The sequence below is a fragment of the Spermophilus citellus genome, assembly GCF_964194105.1.
Source record: "Spermophilus citellus genome assembly, chromosome: 17".
In the NCBI taxonomy this organism is placed as follows: domain Eukaryota; kingdom Metazoa; phylum Chordata; class Mammalia; order Rodentia; family Sciuridae; genus Spermophilus; species Spermophilus citellus.
The window spans coordinates 65,044,892-65,070,704 of record NC_138199.1 but is presented as its reverse complement, the minus strand read 5'-3'; the positions used below and the strand labels follow the sequence as shown (position 1 = coordinate 65,070,704).

The window sequence follows — 25,813 nt, the reverse complement described above, 5'->3', positions numbered from 1 at the left end:
TACTGTATAATTTAAAATACTAATGCATAAACAATAACTACAAATCTACATTGATGGGGACCACGTATAAATAAGTTATTTACGACAATAACATATAGAGGAAGGGAATGAGGTATGCATGAGTAAAGCTTTTGTTTACTATTAAAATTAAGTTGGGGGCAGAGGGCTTAGTCTAGGGTAGAGTGCATGCTTAGTGTGTACAAGACCTGGGGTTCAATTATTGGCATGCATGCGGGCGGGTACGCACACACACACAAGTTGGTATTAACTGGAACTAGTTTGTTACAAATAAAAATATTTACCTCAAGACAACTACTAATATTATAAAAATACATACTACAGGAAAAAAGAAGAGTGTTTCAATGGTTCAACAGAATATACTTAACACTAAAGAGAGTTTTGAAGGAAACGCAGAACAAAAAGATGTTAAGACATAGAAAACAGAAGTCAGGCATCCTTTTTATCAGCAATTACATTAAATGTAAATGATTGTATTCTAAAATTTAAAGACAGAAATTGGCAGAATGGTGAAGAAATACACAATTCAGCCAAATGCTATTTATAAGACATTCCCTTTAGATTCAAGCACATAAATAGGTTGAAAGTGAAAGGATGGGAAAAAATATTCTACCCAAATAATAACCAAAAGAGAGCTGGGGTGGCTATACTAGTATCAGAAAAGAGTATGCTTGAAGACAAAAACTGCTGAAAGAAAAAGAATATCGTAAAATCATAAAGTCAGTTCATCAAGAAGATAATAACAACTATAACTACATAGGCCCCTAAATACATGAAGAATAAGTAGAATTAAGGGGAAAATTACAGATCAACAACAATACTTGGAAGTTTTAATACTGTACTCCTAGATCAAAAGGAAATAAAAATTATGAACACACTATAGACCAAATAGACCTCATGTATGAACATGCCATCCAACAAGAGCAAAATGTGCATTCTAAAATATCCCCGAAACATTCTCCAAGACACAGGACCATGTGGTAGGCAAAAAAAGACTCAATAAATTTTATAAGACTGAAATTATATTAAGAGACTTCTCAGTCACATATAACAAATTAAATTTTTTTAAAATAACTTAAAAAAGAATTTTTTATTACATTAAATTGTATTAAGTATGAAAAAAAAAGACTTCTCAAACCACAATAAAATGAAACTAGAAATCAACAGCTGGAGGAAATTTGGAATCTCACTTAAGATATACTTGCTTTTCTATAATTTTGCCAAATATATACCCTTAAACATCCTGCAGAGGTTGTAGACAGGGCAATTACAGATGAGAACAATAAAGTAAGTTATCAGAAGTGACTCTTAAAAGAGTTCAGGAACACTGCAGATATGTAATCAATATAAACACTTAAACAATCAAAAAATGAGATTAAGAAAATTACATTTATAATATAAAAAAGAATAAAACACTTAGGAATAAATTTAATAAAAGAAGTCAAAGATTTATATTTAGAAAATGCCAAAGGAAATTTTTAAAAGATCTAAACAAATGGGAGAATATCCCATGTGCAGGTCCTAGAAAACTTAACATTGTTAAGAGGGCAATACCTAAAACTCATATAAACAAGGAACCCAGAGTAAGTAAAACAAACTTATAATTATAAAACTTACACAACAATGTTATGGTATAAAAGACAGTGCAAAAGCTAAGGCTTGTGGTTTGGAGGGAGAGGCCTGAGGGAAGCCGGTGGTGGCAGTTGGGCTCTGAGGGATTTTCCTGAAGAGCTGTTTTGTTTGGCGTGAGTGGTTCTAAAAATAAAGTTCGTTTCTTTTGACAAGTGGCTCCTGAATCGTGCCCAGCCAGACTGCGGCACTAAGGTATAAAATACTGGCTCAGGGCTGGGGTTGTGGCTCAGTGGTAGAGCACTTGCCTGGCATGTGTGCGACACTGGGTTCAATCCTCAACACCACATAAAAATAAATAAAATAAAGGCATTGTGTCCATCTACAACTAAAATAAATAAATAAATGAAAGGCTGGCACTGACAATAGATCACTTTCATATAGAACTAAATGCCCAGAATATGCTCAATTTCTATGACTCATTGATTTTCAACAATGTTGCCAAGATAACTCAATGGAAAAAAAGGGGGAGTCTTTTTAACAAATGATGCTGAAGAAACTGGATGACCACATGCAAAAGAATAAATTTAACACCTGCATTACACAACACTCAAAAATGAACTCAAATGAAGCAAAGAATTAAGCATATAAGACCTAAAACTATAAAACTCTTAGAAGGAAATATAGAAATAATCTTTATGATATTGGACTAGACAACAATGTCTTAGAAATGATACCAAAAGCACAAATAACCACAGAAAATATCAATTTATCTAAGTCCAAATTAAAAATTTGGTGTGCATCAGAGGACACTTGAAAAGTGAAAAGACAAAACTACAGAGCAGGATAAATAACTGCAAATTTTATGTAAGGATTTAGGATCTAATATCCAGAATATATGAAAAAACTATTACAACTCAATAACAAAAAGAAAACCAATACTAAAATGGTTGAAGGATGTAAACACACATTTCTCCCAAGAAAATATACAAATGACCAATAAGTACACAAAAAAGAGGCTCTACATCCTCAGTCATTATGGAACTATGAATCAAAACTGTAATAAGAAACCACTTTACACCCACCAGGATGACTGTAATAATAATTTTTAAAAAGTACATGCATCGGGCACAGGAGCACATGCCTGTAATCCCAGTGGCTTGGGAGGCTGAAGCAGGAGGATCTCAAGTTCAAAGCAAGCCTCAGCAACTTAGTGAACTCTAAGAAACTTAGTGAGACCCTGTCTCAAAATAAAAAATAAAAAGGGATGGAGATATGGCTCAGTGGTTAAGTGCCCCTGGGTTCAATTGCCAGTGTCAAAAAGGTTAAGTATATGGAGAAATGAGAATCCTCATACATGCTGGTGGGAATATAAAATGGTATAGGAAACTGTGAAAAAGTGAAGAAGTTTAGCAGTTCCTCACAAAAATCGAACATAAAGTTATCATATAACCCAGGAATTCTACTCCTAGATATATACTCAAGCAGTTCCTCATAGAGACACTTCTAGATACACACTCAAGACAACTGAAAATATGCTTTCACACAAAAACAGGATTTAGGATCTAATATCCAGAATATATGAAAATAGTGGTCATAGTGGCATTAGCCAAAAAATGGAAACAACCCAAATGTCTATTGATGAACAAATTGTGGCAAAGCCATAGAATGGAAAATTATTCATCCACTAAAAGGAAGGAAATAGTGATACATACTATAGTGTGAGTACATTTTGAAAACCAGACACAAAACGCTACATATTATATGATCCCATTGATATGAAATGTCTCCACAGAGACAAAGTAGATTAGTGGTTGTAGGGAATGGGGAGGAAAGATTGGAATGTGCTGCTTAATGGGTGTAGGGTTTCTTTCAGGGGCAATGAAATTATAAAACATATTTATCAAATATTTGAAATGGCTTTAGAAATCAGTTAAGAACTGCCAAAATGAAGCTTATTTTTTTCATCTAACAAAATAGGAAATGTTTGTCCTGTTTTCAGTAGATATTTGTGACTGATAATAACTACAACCAGCTTTACACATTCTTTAATCATTGCAATTACAAGCTTACTGGGAAGAGCTAGATAAAATTTTTATAGTCTACACCACATAGTACCATTTTGCAAGTTTTATAACCTAAAATTACTAATTTTTCATATTGATAAAGGTCCATAAAAATACTATTTTGGAATGTCTAGGTATTTTAAGATAATAATTCAGTTTACCCCAGCTACTTAGTTTATGTTAAACATCTGCAAATTCCTACGTTTGGAGATCGGTCTCATTGGGCATCCACAGCCTCAGTCTAATCCAAACACTAGGACATGTGACAGGAAAAAGAGAACTGGTACTTGGAACAGGAGAATCACTATAAACAATTTCCCCAAGTTAAAAAGGACAAAACAACTTGAATACTAGAGTGCTCAGATGTCAAATGTTCCAAAAGAGCAATAAAAGATTCTCAAGGGGCTTCATGTTTCAATAATAGCAATCACTCTACAGAATCTGAAATATCACAAGAGAGTAGAAATTAAAATAATTTTCAAGCAAGAATTATCTTAAAAAGACTACTTTTTTTAAAAAAAATTTAGTTGTAGATGGACACAGTATCTTTATTTTATTTATTTATTTTTATGTGGTGCTCAGAATGGAACCCAGTGCCTCATGCATTCGAGGCAAGCGCTCTACAACTGAGCCACAACCCCAACCCGTTAAAAGACTATTAAATTCAACAAGATCTAGCCATTCCTATTATCATGTCAATGTATGCTGATATTGTTCGCAATCAAGTAATCCCAAAATGAAAAAAGTAAAAGAAGAAGAAAGACATTTACCTCTTCTAAGCTCGGGAGCGAAGAAGAAGATACTGTTCGAGATGACAATGGATGAAATGGCTCTTGACCGACAGCATGTTGATGATTCTGTATTTGTACAAAAGGGTTCTGCGGTGGCCTATGAGGCAATGGAGGTAGGCCGTAAGGAAAGCCTGGCCCTATTAAGTGATTCTGTTGCAAGTTAGCAAAAGTCCATGCTCCATCAGGTGCCAGGTATTTCAAAGGAGGAGGGGCAAGGTGTTCAGATGGCAATGAAAAGGGTGAGCTGAATATCTGGGGAGGAAGGCGCTGTGGAAATGCTGGGTTGTTGGATACTTCAATGTCTCTGCTGTTGTCATTAAAGTTAGAAAAGTGGCTACTGTGGTCTGTACTGGATGGGGGAGACGGGACTGCTGGTGGACTTCTAGCCTGAACTTGTCTATATTGCAAAAGTCTTGATTGAGGTGGTGGCATTTCAGCTAGTTCTCGAGTTTCACTTTGATCACGATGAGACAGCTCTCTGATTAAGTCTTGAAACCTACATAAAGATGATGAAACATAAGTAGAAAACAAAGGACAGGTTCCATTAAGAAGAGTTTAATCAACTACATGGATCATTTCTACAAATCAAATCATAATACTTCATTAGAACCAGCATTAAGTAATCTTGAATGTAAGCATTAATGCTCAGTAGATAGTGCATTGAAGACACTTTCCCTTTGTATTAAAAGCATCTGTTTCTTGCGTCCACTTGATAACTGGAAGTTATAAAAGATGGTGGATGTCACTCAGAAGGGATTAGCAAACACTCTATAGCATTCACATGATGCTGGCCATAAAGCAAATTTAGTGCTTGGACTACTCTTAGTACCTGTGGTTAAAAGAAGGCTGAAGTCTGTGCTAACAGAAAGAAAAATTATGATGAATTTATAATTTGTAACTTTTAACCACAAGTTCACTTCTGTCCTTATTCATTCTTCCTATGTGTTATTGCCAAATACAAAAACAACAACAACAACAAAAACCCACAAAGAGACATCCACAACAATGGTACTTTTCTCTTGCAGAAGAGACCTAAAGGACCAAATTAATCTACAACCTAAAATAGGCCATCCACGCCCACATCTGTACTAGAGTTACTTCTAAATGAATTCTCCATATTTTAAAATCAATCAAGGGAATTTTATAGCATGTGCCAAGAAGGCCAGCATTCGATGTCTTGAGACAATATTCTAACATAAAGCTGAAAAGACTACTATCACAAAAGAGAACAGAGGGACCTGCCAAGTACCTGGAGAATGTAGTTTCTGCTTCATCTTCGGCACTGCTGGTGAGCTTCCAGTCTGCCCTCACTGGCGGCTGATGGAGTCCAATGGGTGGCTGTGGAAGGTGCTGGAGGTGAGGATGGTGGTGGTGTGGGTATGCAATGCCACCCTGACTCAGGTAAGCGTGGTGTTCATTCCACTGTTGTAGCCGTGCCTGCTGCTGCCTTAATGTTTCCAGAGCTACACTCCCATGTATGCGATCTGCAGAAACATTTGTGAAAACACTGGATTGTTGTGCATTTGAGGTTTCAAGCTAATTTTATCAAGAATTTTTACAATGAGTTTTTTTCCACAAAGGCAAAGAAATAAATACAATTTGATTTTGGTAGAAAATAAATGCTTTCTAAGTTTGCCAGAAACTAGTTATGATGATTTTCCCCCCCACTTGCATAATGATGTAAATTGACATCAACTGATATTTAGTATTACATACAGCACTTGGAACTGGATTCTGATTATTCCACAAGTGGCTGATTTTTGCTGGCATTATATAAATAAATCAATTCTGACCTAGATTAACATTGTATAGTACATATAATTTTAAATACCTTCTTAACTCACTTCTAGTAGCAATATGGAAACTTACCTAAAGCCTCTCCTATATGTAATCCCGGGGGGTTCTCATCAATGAAGTTATTTAGATGTGAAGTAAGGACGGGGCCGGGCTGTGCAATGGCTCTCAGAGGACTGTGGCCTTCCTGCAGCATGGGAGGGGGCTGCTGCTCAGAAATCACAGCCTCTGCAGGGGGAGACTGTGGTCGATGAGAAACTGCGTTATTAAAAAAAGCACTGTTGGGTGCTGGCTGATATGCAGGAGAAAGCTGAGGAGGTGGCTGCTGGGCCTGCGGAGTCAACTGACTTTGCTGCTGGACCACCTGATTTGGTTGGGGTGGAATTTGATTTGGTTGTTCAGGCAAATTATTCTGCTGTTGATTTAACAAGGTGTGCTGCTGCGGAATTGGAAATGGTGGTCTTGGTAGCTGGGGAAGGGGATGAAAATGTCGATTAGGGATTGCATACTGTGCATGTGGAGCAGGAAGAGGAAGATTTATGTGTCTTGGGTTGAGATTATCTTTGCGAGGAAATTTGGTATTGGGATAAACAACACCAGGACGTGATTCAGGACTTCTGTTCTGTGGATTTGATTCCAAATCAACCTAGGAAAAAATAAGAAGTCTTTTAACTGCAGAAAATCCAAATTCAGTGGCTCTCCTTTTCCCAACCCTAACGCATCTAATGGATATGATTTATTCTCAGCAGAGAAAGCAGAAGTGCTGGGTGCTGAATCAATCACTTTCTGACAATCTAATAAGAAATACTTTTTAAATTAAAAAAGCAACAGAGGGAAAAAAGCATATTAAATTTGAGTCGTAAAAAAAGATACTGCCATTTTATTAGCATATCCACTTTAATTTCTTCAAGAACATTATCTTTAATTTCACACTTTCTTTCTTAGAAAGATAATCATTTATTTTCTCCTGATATAAATCAATAAAATGTGTTCTTTCCTTCTGATTTTATTGTTTACATATATATAATCTACTTCCTCAAACACATCAATATTAATTAAAAACTTTATCCCAACTTAAACAACTTTGAAAAGAACAATCAGGTACTATATCACTGTCACATAACTGGTTTGGTTGACAAGTTTTGCCACTGAATAGTACTGACATTCTTTCCATTAACAAACATTTGTTTAGGGCCTACCAAATGCATTTTGCCTAGTGCTGGAGATTAAAAGAGCAACTATAAAACTTAGCATATCTCCTCAAGAGCTTAGAGCAGGGGCCTTGCAAACTATGGCCCCAACCATACCATTTCCTCTCCGCTGGTTTTTTGTAAATCACAGCATCTTGTTCATTTACATATTGTCTTTAGCTGCTTTTACACTACTGTGATAGAACTGAGCACTTGCAAAATAAACTATATGGCCCACAAAGTCTATCTGACTTACTATCTGACCTAACCCCTGGTTTAGAGTCCAGTAGAGGATTAGCAACAGGTAGATACATAATTAGAGATATTAAAGGAGGACATGATATGAGACCCTAGGGTCCAAGAAATAAAATAAAGAGGCAATGAGATTTGAGTTGAATGTACAAAGAGCTGGAATATTCCAGGAAAGGAAGGGCATTCTAGCTAAAGGTAACAGCTTCTGCAAAGGCTGAGTAAGTGTAAAAAGCACAGCAGATTCGGGGGCATGAGAAGTCTATGTACACACAGCTAAAACTTCACTTGTTTATGTTAGTTTCCCCTCTTGGCATCAGAAGCAACCACAAGAGTCCAATTACACAAGAGCCCAAATGACTCAATACCTGAGTATAAATACTGCTTTCAATCCCGTTAAGCTATGGTATACTAAGGGAGAGAATGATAGGTTCCCTTTAAAATGCAGGTATGATCATAAGTGGTGACAACATGAAAAACAAAATTTAAAGTGGAAAGATGAAATCTTTCCTTTCCGGCTCTGTTAAACCACTCAACAGACTGCTTTGGCAAATCAATGTTTTTATAAGTTTTGATGCTGAATAATCACTGAGGATTACAGAGCACTTGCTTCAACAAAGGCTCTGACAGCACCTGACAAGATCTTGTGGCTGGTTTTGACTACATCTGCTTCTGCTGTACGATCCACTTGATATCTCTCTGTACCCCCCCCCCCACATGGGCCACGGTTACTCGCACTGCAGCCCCCCTCTACTGGAGGTTTGCCCCTGGCTACCTAAACACCCTGCAGCTCCTCCTACAATATGAAATCCCTCCGACTCTAACCTGTTAGCCAGATGCTCTGGGGATATAAGTATCTGAATATAAAAGAATAGATGCTTAGTTGAGGCTGGAGGTACAGCTTTGGAAGTCATCATGGAGCAGGTACTTAACATCACGAATTGGACTTGTTTATAGTAAGCAATCAGAGAAAGCAAGAGTAATGAAATAATGACAAAACTGTGGGAAAGCCCAACTTAAGGACTAGGAACATATGGGGAGTGGCAAATAGAAATTTATAAAAGGGACAGGAGGTCACATCAGAGAGTTGTGAAAAACAGCAATATTGGGCCGAAGAAACCAAAAGAAGTAAGATGATCAAAGACAGCAGTGGAAAATAGTGCCAAATGCCAAACAAAACCCAAGTAAAACTAGAACTAAAGTGTATTCATAAGATGTGGTTATTTGGAAATTGATGGTCTCTGTGAAATGCTGACACCTTTACTAGACTCTGTGGGTTAAGAAGCAAATAAGAAATGAGGTGAAATGAAGAAATTAGGGGCTGGCTACAAAGGAGATGAAGGTCAAAGAAACTGCCTTTTAAAAAGTCCACCAAGGTACTCACTTTAGGCTAGAAGATAAGTACCTACACTGCACAGAAGAGGAAGAATCAGTAGCTGGAAAGAATCTGAAGATAACAGAGGAGTAGTGACAAATTCTGTGAGGTGACTAGAAGAGGAGAGTCTTGCCCCAACAGAATTCCTCCTCCAACACTAGTAAAAAGGAAGTAAAGAACTTTAAGGACAAAGAAAAAACGATGTATCTAATATTATACATTAACAGGGTAAAATCCTGATGAGGTTAAGTCTAAAGCAAAGTCAATTCCTGACAATAAGGATAGAGAAGTGGAAGGTGATCAGGCTTGAGAAGAGCTGCTTGAGCTGGGTACATGCAAAAGAAAAGTAAGAAAGCCCAGAGGTCCAATAAGATTAGAAAACATGCATCTCCAGTGGCACTGATTCAACCAATAGCACAGTTTTTCTCTAATTGGTTCCCAAGCACAGAAGCAGGAAAAGTAAATGGATGGCCAGACAAAGTTAAGGAATCAGGCAGTGGGTATGATGGGAGAGAGCCCTGGACAGAGAAAGCCGTCTTCCTTCTTCACTCCTACAGCTCTTCCCATGCTGAGGTCATGTCAGTGACACATCATCTCTGTCTTCATGTACTACCTTATCATGCAAAGTCTTTAAATTCAATCCATCGCTGAATAACAAAATTTGAGAAAAATATACAGGTAAAGGAACTAACAGCCCAAGACAAAGTGTCAGGTGAAGGTGCAACATGACCCATTAGATCTCTGTGAAACAGTAAGTGTAAGATATACATATAAAGACAGCACTTTTCTTTAAATTATAAAGATTCCAAAATGACCACAGACTAAATCCCTTAGAACAACGAAGTCACTAAATGCAAGCATCATACCTGTTTTGGTTCAGCAGGCTTTTTCTCTGGTGTTCGAATCTTATTAATTTCAGGTCCAGCATTATTTGTATCATTTTTACCTAAGAAAATATTTTAAAATCCTCATAAATTTTCTCCAGCAAATGTGACATTTCCATTGACTATTCAACATTAGACAAAATGAGCAGAATATTTTAAACATTTTTGACTCATTATTATCAATTTATATTACAACTTTGGTTTTGTTCTTAAAGTTTAAGAGTTGCAGTTTCTCTGCAAGAAAGAAAATTTATAAATGACACAAACCTCAAAGACCAGGCAAAAGCTTAATAAAGGAATAACCTAAAACATAAAATAATTCCAGAAGAAACTGTCCAATCTCCAGGAATTTATAGCCTCATTTTCTTAACTAGACATTTAAAGGGCCTTGGCATTCTTGCCTACTTATAAAGGTTAAATACTTCGTTCATTTACAATTAAGCAAAAATCCAAATAATGTGTCAATCTAGTTTAGTAAAGGAATCTAAACTGAATGGTTTGGAGCTTAAATGTTCCCCCAAATCCATATGCTAACAGTTTGGTACCCAGTCCGTGAGGCCATAGGTAGGTGCTGAGCCTTGGAGGCATGCCCTTGAAGAGGGAATTGAAATCCTGGCTGTTTGCTCCCTCTCTCTTTTTGCTTCCTGGCTGTCAGGAAGAGAACATATCTCCTCTGCCATTTGCTCCTGCCATGATGTACTGTGCCACCAAAAGCCCAAACGATGGAGCCAAGTGACCATGGACTGAAACATTTGAAACCATGAACCAAAATAAATCTTTCCTCCTTCTCAATTGTTTATCTCAGGTATTTTGTCACAGTGATGAAAAGCTGACTAACACCCTGAGTAAAGATATTCTGAAAGAAATGCAAATAGAAAACTGAAAATAAATGCAGGATAAGTGAATAGTAAAAGGGGGATAAACAGTAGAGGAAGCAAAAATAATGTTTAAAAAAGCATAATTGTAAGTTAGGAATATAGGTAAGAGGTAGGGCACTTTGCTGGCATGTGCAAGGCCCTGAGTTTGATCCCCAGCACCAAACAACAAAACAAAACCAGCACAATTACAATAGACTTGAATAATTTCACACATGTGAATAGCTTTTAGTCTACAAGAATTAATTGCAAAATATTTTGAAGTTCCTTGAAGGAATGCTTAATTTGGGTACTTCAAAAGCATTCTTTTTGGACTACCACTACAACTTTGTAAAATGAATTATCAAGCCACAATAGAAAGACAACAGAATCAAACCTAACAGGCAGAGACTATCATACTGGATTAAAACTGAAAATCAGACACCAACTACATGCTATTTAGCAGAAGTATACTTTTTCCCTTTTTAATTTGGTTCTGGGATGGAACCAAGGGCTTTGTGCATACAGAGCATATACTTTACCTCAATGGAAATGTACTTTAAACACAAAGACACAAACAGATTAAAAGTAAAAGACATGCTATGCTATCACTAGTCCCCGCCAAAAGCTGACATTGACTACACTGATATAAAGCAAAGAGCACTGAGCAAAGAATATTAACCAGGTATAAGAAGGCCATTCCATAACACTAAATGAGTTAATTAATCAAGAGGACATCATCTTAAACATTTATCACCTAATACCAGAACTTCAAATTTCACCAAGAACTGATAAAACATAAAGAAAAATAGATAACAATTATATTTAGAGATTTCAATTTCCTTCTTCAGTAATTGATAGAAAAAGAGACAGAAAAACAGCAAGAACATAGTAAATAATTCGGAACAAATTAATCTGATTAACATCTGAAAAGCATTCTATGCTTTTCAAGTGCACATGGAACACTAACAAAGACAAACCACTGTATTAGTTTTTCATCACTGTGATCAAAATGCTCATCAAGAGCCAGGTGTGATGGTACACACCTATAATCCCAGTGGCAAGGGAGGTTGAGGATTGGGAGTTCAAGGCTAGCCTCAGCAATTTAATGAGGCTCTAAGCAACTTAGCAAGACCCTGTCAATGAATAAAATATAAAAAGGGCTAGGGATGTGGCTCAGTGGTTAAGCGCCCTTGGTTAATCTCCAGTACCCAAAACAAAACATCCCTTGGTTAATCCACAATACCCCAAACAAAACAACTTAGAGCAATTTAGAGGAGTAAAAGTTTACTTAGGGTCATGGTTTTAGTCCATGGTCACACAGCTCCATTGCTTTGGATCTGAGGTGAGGCAGAAACATCATGGCAAAAAGGCATAGTGGAGGAAAATTACTCACCACATGGCACCCAGGAAGCAGAGAGAGGGGAAGGGGCTAGAGATAAGATATATCGTCCCCAAAGCCAAGTCCTCTGCGACCTACTTCCTCCAACGATGCCCCCCTGTCACAGTATTCACCTCTTCTCAGTAATTCATTCAAATTATTAATCCATCAAATGGATTCATCCACTGGTAAGGTTATGGTGCTCATGATTCAATCATTTCCCCCAAAGCCCCACCCCTAGACACTGCTGTATGGGGACCAACTCTTCAACACTTCAGCTTTTGGGAACATTACAGATCCAAACCATAATAACTATATTCTGTGCCATGAAACAAATATCAATAAATCAAAAAAGGATTTGTATGGTACAAAATGTTCTCTTATTGCAATGAAATTAAAGTAGAAATCAATAATGGAAAAATTCTTAGAAAATTTCCAATAATGAAAAACTCATCATCATTCTATGTAATTCATGAATCCAACTTTAAAGAAATCGACCTAAAAACTTAACACATCCCAATCAAAATCTTTTCTGGTAGAAACTGAAAAGCTGATTCTAAAATGTATATAAGATAATACCTGGAAAAGACAATTTTGGAAAAGAAGAATCAAGTCAGAGGACTTATACTACCTGCTTTCCTGACTTTTATAAAGCCACAGAAATCAAGACAGCATATTTGGCATAAACACAAACATATGCACTAACAGAAGAGAACACAGTCCAAGTATATGACCAAATGATTTTCAAGAGGGGTCCCAAAGCAGTTCAAGAGGAGGACAAATTTTTCAACAAATGATGCTGGAACAACTGAATATATATATGCAAAACCAAAACAAAAAGACTATAATCATTACCTCGTATAAAATACAAAATTTAACTCAAAATGGACCTAAAAGTCAGAGTTAATAGTCTAAGACTTCTAGAAGAAAACAAGAAAAGACCTTTGTGACCTTGGGTTAGACAAAGATATTTTAGACACAACACCAAAACACAATTCATAGAAAAATAAATGGATAAACTGGACCTCATCAAAAATAAAAACTTCTTTTGAAAGATACTCTTAAGAAAATGAAAGGAAAGCCAAAGTCATATTCTGGGAGAAAATATTTTCAAAGCATATATCTAATTAAAGTTTTCTATCTAAAATATATTAAAAACTTAAAACTTAATAAGACAAAGAAAACCAATAATAAAGTGAGCAAATGATATGAATAGACATTTCATCAGAGAAGATACACACGTGGCAAATAAGCACAAAGAAACTCAGCATTAGCAGTTATTAGGGACATGCAAATGCCACAGCAACCTGCCATCAAATATTCACCAGCAAGGGTAAAATAACAAAGTCTGACAATACCAAATGTTGGTGAGAATGTGGAACAAAGGGAAATCTCACACATTATTGGTAGAAATGAAAAATAGTACAGCTACTTTGGAAAATAATATGGCAGTTTCTTATAAAGTTAAAAATGTATTTACAATATACACAGCAATCTCCCTTCTAGGTATTTACCCAGGAGAAATGAAAACATGAATGTTCACAACAGCTTTATTCATGAGAATCAAAAACTAGAAAACTGGGGCTGGGGATGTGGCTCAAGCGGTAGCGCGCTCGCCTGGCATGCGTGTGGCCCGGGTTCAATCCTCAGCACCACATACCAACAAAGATGTTGTGTCCGCCGAGAACTAAAAAATAAATATTAAGAATTCTCTCTCTCTCTCTCTCTCTCTCTCTCTCTCTCTCTCTCTCTCTTTAAAAAAAAAAAAAAAAAACTAGAAAACTACTGTATCCACCAATTATGGGTGGATAAACACATCGTGGTGTACCCATATAGTGAAATACTAATCAAGAATAAAAAGGAGCAAGCAACTCACTCATACTACCTGATGAAAGATCAAAAGCAGTCAACACAGCCAAACATGAACACCTATATACCCTGCAATTCCATTTATATGACATCCTAAAGACAAAATATAAGTACAAGCTAGTGGTTGTCCAGGGTTGGGCTCAGGGGATGGGAATGTCTGCAAAGGGGCATCAGGAAACTTTTTGAGGTGATGTGATATCTTGTACCTTGATTTTGATGGTAGTTAACAACTCTGTGTATTTATTAAAACTCATCAAACCATACATTTTTAAAGAGTGATTTTTACTGCATATGAATCATACTTCCATAAACTTAACTAAGAAAAGTAATAGGTAATTTTTTTCTTACCTATAATTCTGGTAGATTTGCATAAGAAATACATATTTTATATCAACTATCCCACAATAACATTAATGCTTAGTACACTACAAGAATATTTTAGGTTAACAAAATTGGAAGGAAAGGACTTTTCTTTGCAATTTTAAATGACTATTATATACAGAATTCAAAATATTAAAATTTAATATATTTCAGGAAATCAGTAAAACAAATCATAAGTGCTAGGGTTTAACCTAAAGGACACTCTGAAATTACATGCAAAATTTGTACCTGTGTACATATTTATGTCATCTGGAATGAGGATCCATGGTTGTTGTAACAGGTTGATTTCAATAGTCCATGATTAACAATCATACTGTGGACAGAACTCTGCATGGCATCAGTTTATGAACAGAGTACAGCATAGCAACCTACCATTTCGATTTTGTTCATGTTGATCCTTCTCCAGATGCTGATTCTGTGGCTGCCCTATGCTGACAGGTGGATGATGTCCAAGGCCATAAGGTATAGGAGATCCCCGTCCATGTGTATGTAATAGGTTCATATTGTAGGCCATTGCTGCTTGATGTGTAATAATTCGAGGATCAACTGCAAACCTACCCTGGTATCCTGTCCATGGTACCTAGGTTATTACAAGAAATAAAGTAATTGCATTAAGTATATTTTAGAATGCAAACTTCTATAGTACTTTGATTAGAAAAAGCATACACCAACACAGAGGACAACTATCAAAATGAGCAACTACAAAGTCAGTGCTACTTAACAGTATCACTTGGTAGAATCAAATTGCTATATCTTAAGTGTACAAAAAGGACTCCCTGAATTTTTAGTGTGTAAGGAAAAATGGGTCACTTTTCAGATTCGGAATACATTGAGGCATTAAATCATTTTACATTCTTAAATCATTTCCCCTCAATGTGAACATATGCATGTCATAGATTACCACAAAAATTATCTTCTTAAATAAACTGCATAGTTATGTAGTTTAATAGACTTAATTAGAGAACAGGAGGTAAAGTGAAGGAAGAATTTAGTCTAAGGTGTCTCACTCAAAAAGTAAATCATTTAATGTAAACATATTTAATTATTTCCTTTATAGCATTTAAAGTTCACTTATTCATTAATTCAAATAGGTCACTACTTCTATTACTGCTTTTGATGAAATCAACTCTACCTTAAAATACAGAAACAGAAAACTTATTTAGGTCTAGACACATGATGTCTGCACATTAACATAAAAGGAATAAATATAACATCTGAACTACTGTCCCTATTATTTTATTACGATATAACTATTACATGCAGATTCTTAGGAATCTTACATAATAAAAGCCTCTCTGACCTAGTGAAGTGAATTTTAAAACCTAAGAGACTTTCTATTTATAGTTGATGATGTATGTTGCCAGGCTGAGAAGAAATAACTCCACTAAACTCTGAAGTTCACAGGGAGTGGGCATAAATTACCTATTTCTTACTCACAATCACTCTCCATGGCTGCCATGGCTGTGAACTACCATAGCCAACAAGGCTACAGCACATTCGCATTTTAGCACTTTCCCCTTTCTGGGGTGTGGGTGGGGGTGCAAAAGATCTTTTGTAATAATCACCACTGCCTGAAATTACAGTACTTCACTTACATGAAAGAAATTACTTCCTAGGCCAAAACTGCTGAATTTGGAAATATTCTCTCTCTCTCTCTCTCTCTCTCTCTCTCTCTCATACACACACACACACACACACACACACACACACACACACACAAATAAAACTGACGAAAGTATTTTAAAACCCTAAAGAAAATTAAAAAATGGGTTTATGATACAATATGGAAGTATCTGAAAGCCCATACCCTTAGAAAGTTTCTAAATGGCAGAAAGGTTTCATAAGGCCTAGAATTTCTCAGACAAATTCAGATCTAAAAGGACTACACTAACCCAACCCCCTCTGCCTCCTCCAGTGAATTCATTGTATCAAGAAGATTTCGAGAATTATGTAGGAATAAAAAACAAAAGATAAAATAAAAGCATTGTTTTTTAATACAAGAGACCAAGTTACTAGTTCTGTTAACTTTCAGTCCAATTTCTTCAGAAAAACAATATTTTAAAAGAACATAAAACCTCTCAGTAGCTCTGGAGGCTGAAGACAGGAGGATCAGAAGTTCAAAGCCAGCAACAGCAAAATCAAGGCGCTAAGCAACTCAGTGAAAAACCCTGTATCTAAAGAAAATACAAAATAGGACTGAGGATGTGGCTCAGTAGTTGAGTGCCCCTGAGTTCAACCCCCAGTATCCCCACCACCAAAAAAAAGAACATAAAACCTTCTAAATCAAAACATTCAATTTACAGATCTCTTTATAAAGAATGAATATCTCTGGTAATAGAGTAACAAATTATAAGCCACAATACACATTTCTTTGGTCATTTCAAAATTCAACAGTTAAAGATAACTTACTTTAAAAGAAGCTTATAGACATTAAAAAGTTAAAACACAATAAAGAAGTTAGAGCTGGAGACATAGCTCAATGGTAGAGCACCTGCCTAGAATGTTTTGAGGACCTGGTTTCCATCCCTAGAACCACCAAAAAAAATAAGGTTGGGACGGTTTGGGACTGTCACTAAATTTACTGAAACCTATTTACTTTATTCAACCATAAATATTTCACATAAGTATTTACTTACAGGCAAAGGCACCGACATAACTACGTTCCCTCCATAGACAGCAGGTACATAAAGAATACTTGTCCCAGTGTGAGGATCTATTCTTTGAACAGGGCTTGGAGATTTCCCCAAATTTGGGTGAGGTCCAAGAGGAGGTGGAGGAGTATATGCTCTAATAGGATTGCCAATCAGTACAGAAGGATTGGGAGGAACTGAAAAATAAACAGAAAAAGGATGCACTCAATAGCTATACATATTTACCTAGACAAAAATAGTTTAAGTCACCCAACAGCAAAATGTATTTCCCAGATGTGGCATAAAATAGCTTATAATCAAAGAATTATTAGTGTGGAAGAGTAAAGCGTGTTAAAAAAAAAACAACCATTTTACAATGTTCTCTAAAATCAGCATGAGCTGTACAAATTAGCTTGTAGGAACCAGACAGGTATTCTTCAAGAAAGACACCCCCATGTGCACATACTCCTAGTAAATAGTCCTCTGGGACCAGGAAAATATACGATTCTTCAGAATAAAGTTTTGACTTGCAATATAATATAGCTACATACAAAATGAAGATTAAGTAATCATTACTTTAAAAGCATAATTCTACAACCTTTAATATAATTTAAATAAACTTTATCTTCAAATCTATACGATCTCACATTTGTTGGAGAGAAATAAGTTCTGAAAATTTATGACGTTGCAGCCAGGCACAGTGGTGCATGCCTGTAATCCCAGCAGCTCAGGAGGCTGAGACAGGAGGACTGAGAGTTCAAAGCCAGCCTCAGCAACTTAGTGAGGTCCTAAGCAACTCAGTGAAACCCTGTCTCTAAGTAAAATACAAAAAAAGGGTTGAGGATGTGGCTCAGTGGTTTGAGTGCCCAAGGGTTCCATCCTTGGTACCAAAGGGGGGGGGGGGCGCAAAAATATTATAAGCATAAAAGGCTTAAACGTTTTTTCTCAAAACTCCTGGATACATATGCTGGTGCCTACAAAATGACCTCTTTTTAAAAAATGACACATCAACCCACTGACATAAAAAAATAAAATAAAAGAATTAACTGATAAAATAAAATAAAAGAATTAAGTGATTGTCTGTGTTGTGAATTCCCGAGAAAGAAAAAGAGGGAGAGATGGTAAGGGGATTCACTTTCATTCACAGTGAAATCTGGACTGAATTTCATATCATAAAAGGATAGGATAATTTTTCTACTTACCAATTCCATCATTTTGGAAATGATCATTCTGAGTATGATGGAGGCTTTTTCCCTTTAAAGAAAAAAAAAACAATATATTATAATTTGAACATGTTTAATATTAGAGAACAAGAACCCTTTTCCTAATCATATACAAATTAAATGTAAATGGCAACAATTAAAATTTAACAACTGTGAGTCTATAATTAGTAGCTATTAGGCTGCTTTGAGCCAACTTTCTTTTTATAAATAATAGGTCATCTGCCACTTATTCATTCAAATATTTCTTTTTATAAATAATAGGACCATTTCTGGTCCCCCAGTTTTTTGTTTGCCAAATTAAGGCTATCTAAACTTCTTTTCTCAATGAATTTTCTTAATTAAAAAAAAATATGCAACCTACATGTCTGAAACATAAACTTTATTCCTTTGTAGCGTCTTCTAAATTTTCTAAGAATTAAATGACAAAACATAAAAACTGTTTTTTCAGGGAAAAATTTCAGTCTTCTGTTTTTGAGGATGAAATCTTTAGAATAGTAACAGAATATAAACATGACTTGGGATTTATGGCATTTTGAATATGATTCATAGTATCTGAAAGTACAAAATTTTCTAAAGGAACAGGAAAAAAGACTATCATAATTTGCTTGAGAGAATCTAGCTAATTGCTAGACAGTAATTTGGCAATATATATTAGAAGCATCAAAAATGCAGATACAGGGTTGGGGTTATAGCTCAGTGGCAGAGTGCTTGCCTTGCATTTGTGAGACACAAGTTTGATCCTCAGCACCACAAAAAATAAATAAATAAACAAAGTAAAGGTATTTGTCCATCTACAACTAAAAAATGAATATTTTAAAAAATGCACATACTTTAATCCTGTAATTGCTCTTTCAGGAATTTATCCAAATGAAATAATCATGGATTAGAGCACAGATGTTCATTTGTGGCACAGTTTATATGTGTGCTAAATGTTTATCTGAATGTCCATCAATGAAGGATTTATTTTTAAAAAAAAAAAAGCAATGGCAGATTTACATACTGATATCTTTTTCTACCATTAAAAATGAAAACATTTGGGCAGAAACAATATTTGAGACACAATGCTCTCAAGTTCTGAACTTTTTAAGTCTTTCTCTTCTTAATAAAAAAATGTAACTAACACATGCTAAGTAAGCTGAGGAAAAAGTGGCACACTATGCAACTTACCTCTAGATATATACAAAATTTACTTGTACATAACATCAGAAAACTAAAGGGAATAATGTTTACAAGAGGAAGAAAAATTCATTCTTGACCAAAGAAAAAAATACAATGACACTTAATTTATCTACACATGCAACTGTCAAAGATGTTAGATACTTGGAACATCAGTAAACACTGAAGGTTTAAAGTGTGTTGATTATGAGTGGATGAAGGTATCTAAGTCTCAAAAAGTCATTAAAAAAAGCCAAAAAGAATGATAGTTGGCTAATGGTAGCCAGAAGAGAAAAATATTCATAGTGACTGGCAGCAGCTATAAAAAACAAACTTCTGAGAAACAGTGAATTGATAAGAAAGGAGAAAAAGGGAAAAGAAAATGGCAAACACTGAGATGTCAGGAGTAGGGGGTAAGATCAGAAGCAGAGCAATTAGAAGTGACAAGAGCAGCCAAAGGCACATACACTGACAGAAGAAAGAAAAGCCAGTGACACAGAGAGATAAGATAGTTCCAAGAGGGTAACAAACCATTTAGATTTTAAAGCCTCCAAACCTATCACTATGGCTTGCTAATGACCCATGAACAAGGGACAACTATGTAGAGCAAACCACAGAGAGAAAGCACAGCAGTTGGTCAGAATGTGGGAGGCTACAGCACCTGAATGATGTGCACACTATGATGTGCACACTCTAAGCATGCGTTATGTGGCAAAAAGGACTCTGCAAATAGAGTTAAAGTTGTGACTTAAAATAGGGAGAGTAGCCTGGATTATCTGGTTGGACCCTATGTAGTACTATGAGCCCTAAAAGCAGAGAAATCTCTCTAGCTCAGAAAGGTGCAGTGAAAGAAGAAATAAGAGATGTGGTAGAAGAAATTCTGTGGGACAGAAGGAAACAATGCACCGTTGCTGGCTCCAAGCTGCAGGGGTACCTCTGAGAAACAGCAAGAGGCTTCTACAAGATAGGAATGCTACTGATAGCCAGCAAGGAAATAAGGACATCAGTCCTACAATTGCAGAAACTAGATTCTGCCAACAACCTGCATCAACTTGAAACCAGATTCTTTCCCAAGGCTCCAGGTAAGAATCCAGTCAGCCAACACCTCAATCCCCACCTTGTAAAACCCAGAGCAGGGAAAGCAAGTAAGCCAGTCCCAGCATCTGACCCAGAGAACTATGAGATGATAAACTGGTACTGTTTGAGTCCCTGTGTTTGTGGTAACTTGTTATAGCAGCAATGGGAAGCTAATACAAAGAGTAACCACAGTCCAGGGCAGTCCTACCCTACACAACTGGAAGCTGCTGGACAAAAACATCAGCACTCCAGGTTGTCTAGCATCTTTTAACTTGGAGCAGGAGATTTACTTAGTTTACTCAAAATAAACTGTTTGATAGCTTATAAATAAAATAATAATGTAGCACTAAGCTAGAGCTAACTATGTGTAAAAGTCATTCCAAAACTAACTCCTTTCTAATAATAAATCTCAGAAAGCATCCTTATCTTAGGCAGAACACTAATTAACATCAGGACTTTTTAAGCAAAAGTAGCTCATATCATCCATTGCTTATATTCAAATATAGTTTATATCACCTGCCACTTATTCATTCAAATATTCATTTTTTCATTTACTCACTTTTGCCCATTTATTCTTTCAACAATGTTTACTGAGGGGCCCACCATATGTCCATCCTGACTACCAAAGTAAATAAGCCTGACACATTTTCTTATCACTGGACACTGAGACATAACATCAGCAGCTGGGTACCAATGGTAAAAACAACTAACAAACTAAAATATGTAAAACAATGGGATGGTCTTCAGAGGATCCATTTTTAAACATGATCTGTCTTCTGGGTCATGTTCAAATGAAACTGGCCATATCTGCAAAGCTTCCAAACACTGCTCCCACCAAGTGCCCTAGAGAGTGCAGTGATGGAAGGCCACACAGGATCACCTCCTCCCAGGTCTCCTGACATTTTGCATCTTGACTAAATCTTACCACAGAAGTACTAGGACAATAAAGCTCCTTGATTTTTGCACAGCTATCAGTATGTTTTGTTGCCAAATTAGTCCTGAGGAGGCATGCCCAGGAGCACTTTTAGCCATCATGCAACCTTGTGATGATTTTATTTACATGAACCTTATTGGGATTTTAAATTCTATTCTAACATTAGAGATACTGATTTAAAATATTTCTTACATACAGAATTGTGTTAAATTAAGGAAACTTGAAAAAATAGAATGGCTCACCATCCCATTTAAGAAATACCATCCTTTTCTATAATGAATTAAATCCCCCTTCATTAAGATTCTTGCACATGAAATAAAATAACTGGGATTTGTTTCAAAATTCTCCAGCACATACATGTGGAAGTGGTAGGATGGGAAAGCAGGACAGAGATGAAATAAGAATAAGCTGATAAATGATTTGGTTACCACTGGCAAAGTTGATAACATCTATAGAATCAGTGAAAAAGATTTTCTAGGGCTGGGGATGTGGCTCAAGCGGTAGGGTGCTTGCCTGGCATGCGTGTGGCCCTGGTTCGATTCTCAGCACCACAAACAAACAAAAATGTTGTGTCTGCCAAGAACTAAAAAAAAAATAAATATTAAAAAACTCTCTCTCTCTCTCTTTCACACACACACTCTCTTTTAAAAAAAAAAGCCTCTGATTTCTTGTCTATGTCTCTTTAAAAAAAAAAGATTTTCTAAAAAGTTTAGGATATATTATTTTTTAAATTTGTGCTCTTATTTTTTTTTTAGTTGTAGTGAGACATACTACTTTTATTTATTTATTTTTATGTGGTGCTGAGGATCTAACCTAGAGCCTCACACGTGCTATGTGAGCGATCCACCACTGAGCCACAACCCCAGCCCCAGGATAAATTTTACGAGACAGTTTATTGAAAGCAAAACGCCACATTACGGGCCATAACCATTATTCATTTATCAGATACTTTCTTAGCACCTACTATGTGCAATGAATGGGGCTAAGCACTAGGGGTCATAAAACATACAGAATAGGATTTTTGCCTTCAGGGACTTTTTGATTTTGGAAAAACAAATGGACTAAATACATATATTCTCCACCTTTAAAAAATAACAACAACAACAAAAGGCAAACTACAGGGTCTTGCTTAAGGACTGTATATGTATGGCATCATGGCTTAAATCTAGTGTCAGCTACAGTAATTACCTGATGCTTACACAGCTCAAGTAAAAGTTTTGTGTAGTACTGAAGAATGTGCAAAGGGCTACAATGGTTTTGCGACATTTTAAATAAAAACCAATAAAAGTAGGAAGTTTCTACGTAGGTACCCTACTCTTACATATCCTAAGCTACTTGCTGTCCCCTGTAGACATGTCACCTGTTCTCCCATATCACTCATCTTTTGTAAGTACTTGCTATAGTTTGGGTTTGGAGTATCCCCCAAATGGCTGTGTATTCAAGGGTTGGTCCCTAGCTTGACACTATTGGAAAGTGGTAGACCCTTTAAGAGGTGGGGCCTAGTAGAGGTCTTCAAGGCCATGCCCTTGGAGAAGACCATAGGACTTGGCCCCTTCCTGGATTTCCTCTTTCACTCCCCAGACATAAAATGAATGGTTTTGCTCTGTCACATACTAGTGACAAGAAAAGCAACCATAGGCCCAAAGCAATGGGGCCAACTGATCATGGACTATACATAACCTCTAAAACTGTGAACCAAAACAAAACTTTTCTCTTCATAAATTGATTATCTCAGGCATTTATTACAGTAATGGAAAGCTTACTAACATAAAACTCTTATGCTAAGCTTACTCATTTGTTTAAAAAATATGTCAAAACACCTATTATGTGCAAGATATTGCTCTAGGCACAGACACTAAGGCAGCAAACAATACAAATAAAAATTTCTGTTCTAAGTTAATTTTTTACATTTTCCCTACTTTCCAACTCTCTCTATCCACTCACAAACTTCCTGAAGAAGAGCTCCATGGTAGAAGTTGCCTTGAATCTACTTACTTCCTCTGACCATCATTCTTTTACCTCTTCCAACACCTGCCACAAGAGAACTGAGGGGCTAAAATTTGCTGATGTATGCCTCTTTAGCACCTGGCATATAAGATAAACTCATTTATGCAGAATGCTTAATCCTCTGATAATGCCAAATCATTAAAGCATTATTGCACATTATGTACATTTTTATTTACCAATAACATACAGCAGCAGTATGTTAACATAGAAAGTAGTTCTCAGCTTAATACCTATTTAGCCTAAAGACTTTCAAAACAAGCCATTCACTATTGCTGGCACATGAGGTGTAATAAAGTTCAACACTAACAAACTCTTTTAATTCATGTTAATAAGTTTCATACCACACTGAGGACTATAAATGTATAAAAATACTAGAGTAAATACTATATGTGCCATTATCAGAACCTTCCTTTTAGGATGTTTTTTTAGATATTTTAGAATATTTTTTAGACACTCTAGAAAATAAGCCAACTGTCTCTGCCCAAAATAACTGCCGTTCAAAAGCGGAAAGAGCCTCAACTCTCCCAACCCCACTCCCTCTGACTGGATTCTTCCTAAAGAACAAAAATGAGTCAAAAAAATCAATCTTTCAGAAGCTGGCTAAATTTCCTCAATGTCAAATACCTTTTGAAATGAGTCAGTCATCAATGAAAGATTAGACTTATCTTCTTTATACAAATATTATTATTATAACATAATCCTTATAAATAATATGCTGTTATAAGATGCAGGATGTTTTAAACTGTGTTGTTTTATTCACATCTTAGCTGACAGATAAAACCAAGTCTATCAGCAGTGAAGACTGAGAAGGTATAGTACACAAAGGATACCACACATTTTCAGATACTTTTTTTAATGAAATTTTTTAGTTGAGGATGGACACAATACATTTATTTTTATGTGGTGCTGATTGAATCCAGTGCCACACACGTGCTAGGCTAGAGCTCTACCACTGAGCCACAACCCCAACCCCAACTTAAAAACTTTTGGAGGATGATTACGACCTTAAGTAGGTGGTAAAAATGCACTGTATTTTTATTACATGCCAAATCTAGACAAATTACTTGCAGAAACTGCTGGTCACCAAATGCAGTCTTCAATTCTGAAGCTTAAAGTAACTTGCAACCCAATAAACTTTCATGCTGTAGCGCTGTTCTTACCCTTTCAACTCTACAGCTTCATTAAGGGAGGCTTTACCTTGGGCGGTGATTGCTGCTGCTTGTTGCTATTTCCTGAATTCTGCAGTCTCAGTGCCCGGGGAATAAATTCAGGAGCCAACGGATTCAACACATATGTCTTCTTTAGTTCTAAAGCTTCTAACTGAGCCTTGATCTGTTCAAATGTGATCCCATGTAGACTGTTATTTTCATGACACAGGGCAATAAACCGCTCCCAAAACTTCCTACAGAAAAGATTTACAAGATCAGGATGAGACCACAGAAATGAATATAAAAGTGACTAAGGATAATTTCAAATTCTGTCTCCCCCCAGTCCCAAACTCTTAAATCCAGTAGTCATCTCATTATGATTTAGGTGCAATCTTCCTACGACAATCACAGATTTCAGAAGTTTGGTGCTTAAACTAGAGCCATGCCTCGTAAATAGTATGATACATAGAAATAGGCTTGCACAAAATTTTGGCTCATCAATGCAAGTAACATAATCAATGCTCAATTATCAGTGCTGATACAGAATGATGTTTTTGTTATCCACATGACAACCAAGGATTTCAAAGCTGATAGTAATTCAATGTATAGAAAGTTAAGTACTTCAGGGCACACTCATAAATACATATGTTTTTCTTCACACACCATCAACCATGCTTTGGACAACAGACTGCATATATAACAGTGGTTCCCTAAGATGTTATCACCTAGAAATGGGACAGCTATCTTAGTTTGTGTAAATATACTCTAGGATGTTATCACCTAGAAATGGGACAGCTATTTTAGTTTGGGTAAATATACTCTAGGATGTTCCCATAATGATAAAATCACCTAACAATGCATTTGTCAGAACATATCATCAAGCAATGCATGACTGTAAGTACATATTACATATACATATATATAATGTAATACAATTTATATGATTCAAGTTAATATGTATATATTTTATGACTTATAATTTCAAAGTAGCTTGGTGCTAGATGACCAAGAAAAGCAATTCAGAAAATAAATTTGGGCCACAAAGTACATAATTCTCATGAGGATTCTATAAAAATAACAAATAACCGTCTGCAGCCGGGTGTGGTGGCTCATGCCTGTAATGCCAGTGGCTCAAGGGGATTGTGAGTTCAAAGCCAGCTTCAGCAAAAGCAAGGCACTAAGCAACTCAGTGAGATCCTGTCTCTAAATCAAATACAA

The 25,813-nt window shown here is 36.1% G+C and overlaps 1 protein-coding gene across 3 annotated transcripts in view; it reads right to left on the bottom strand.

Moving 5' to 3' along the window:
• The window catches only part of HELZ (helicase with zinc finger), a 168,462-nt gene that overhangs the window by 24,872 nt on the left and 117,777 nt on the right, over positions 1–25,813 (bottom strand). For all 3 annotated transcript variants that reach the window (XM_081271910.1, XM_081271909.1, XM_081271911.1), the window contains exons 24-31: positions 24,645–24,849; positions 18,254–18,305; positions 17,058–17,248; positions 14,794–15,001; positions 9,919–9,998; positions 6,314–6,884; positions 5,694–5,928; positions 4,424–4,940 (exon numbers count right to left, since the gene is read on the bottom strand). In XM_081271910.1, the coding sequence (XP_081128036.1) occupies positions 4,424–4,940; positions 5,694–5,928; positions 6,314–6,884; positions 9,919–9,998; positions 14,794–15,001; positions 17,058–17,248; positions 18,254–18,305; positions 24,645–24,849 (2,059 nt within the window). The remainder of the gene's footprint in view (positions 1–4,423; positions 4,941–5,693; positions 5,929–6,313; positions 6,885–9,918; positions 9,999–14,793; positions 15,002–17,057; positions 17,249–18,253; positions 18,306–24,644; positions 24,850–25,813) is intronic.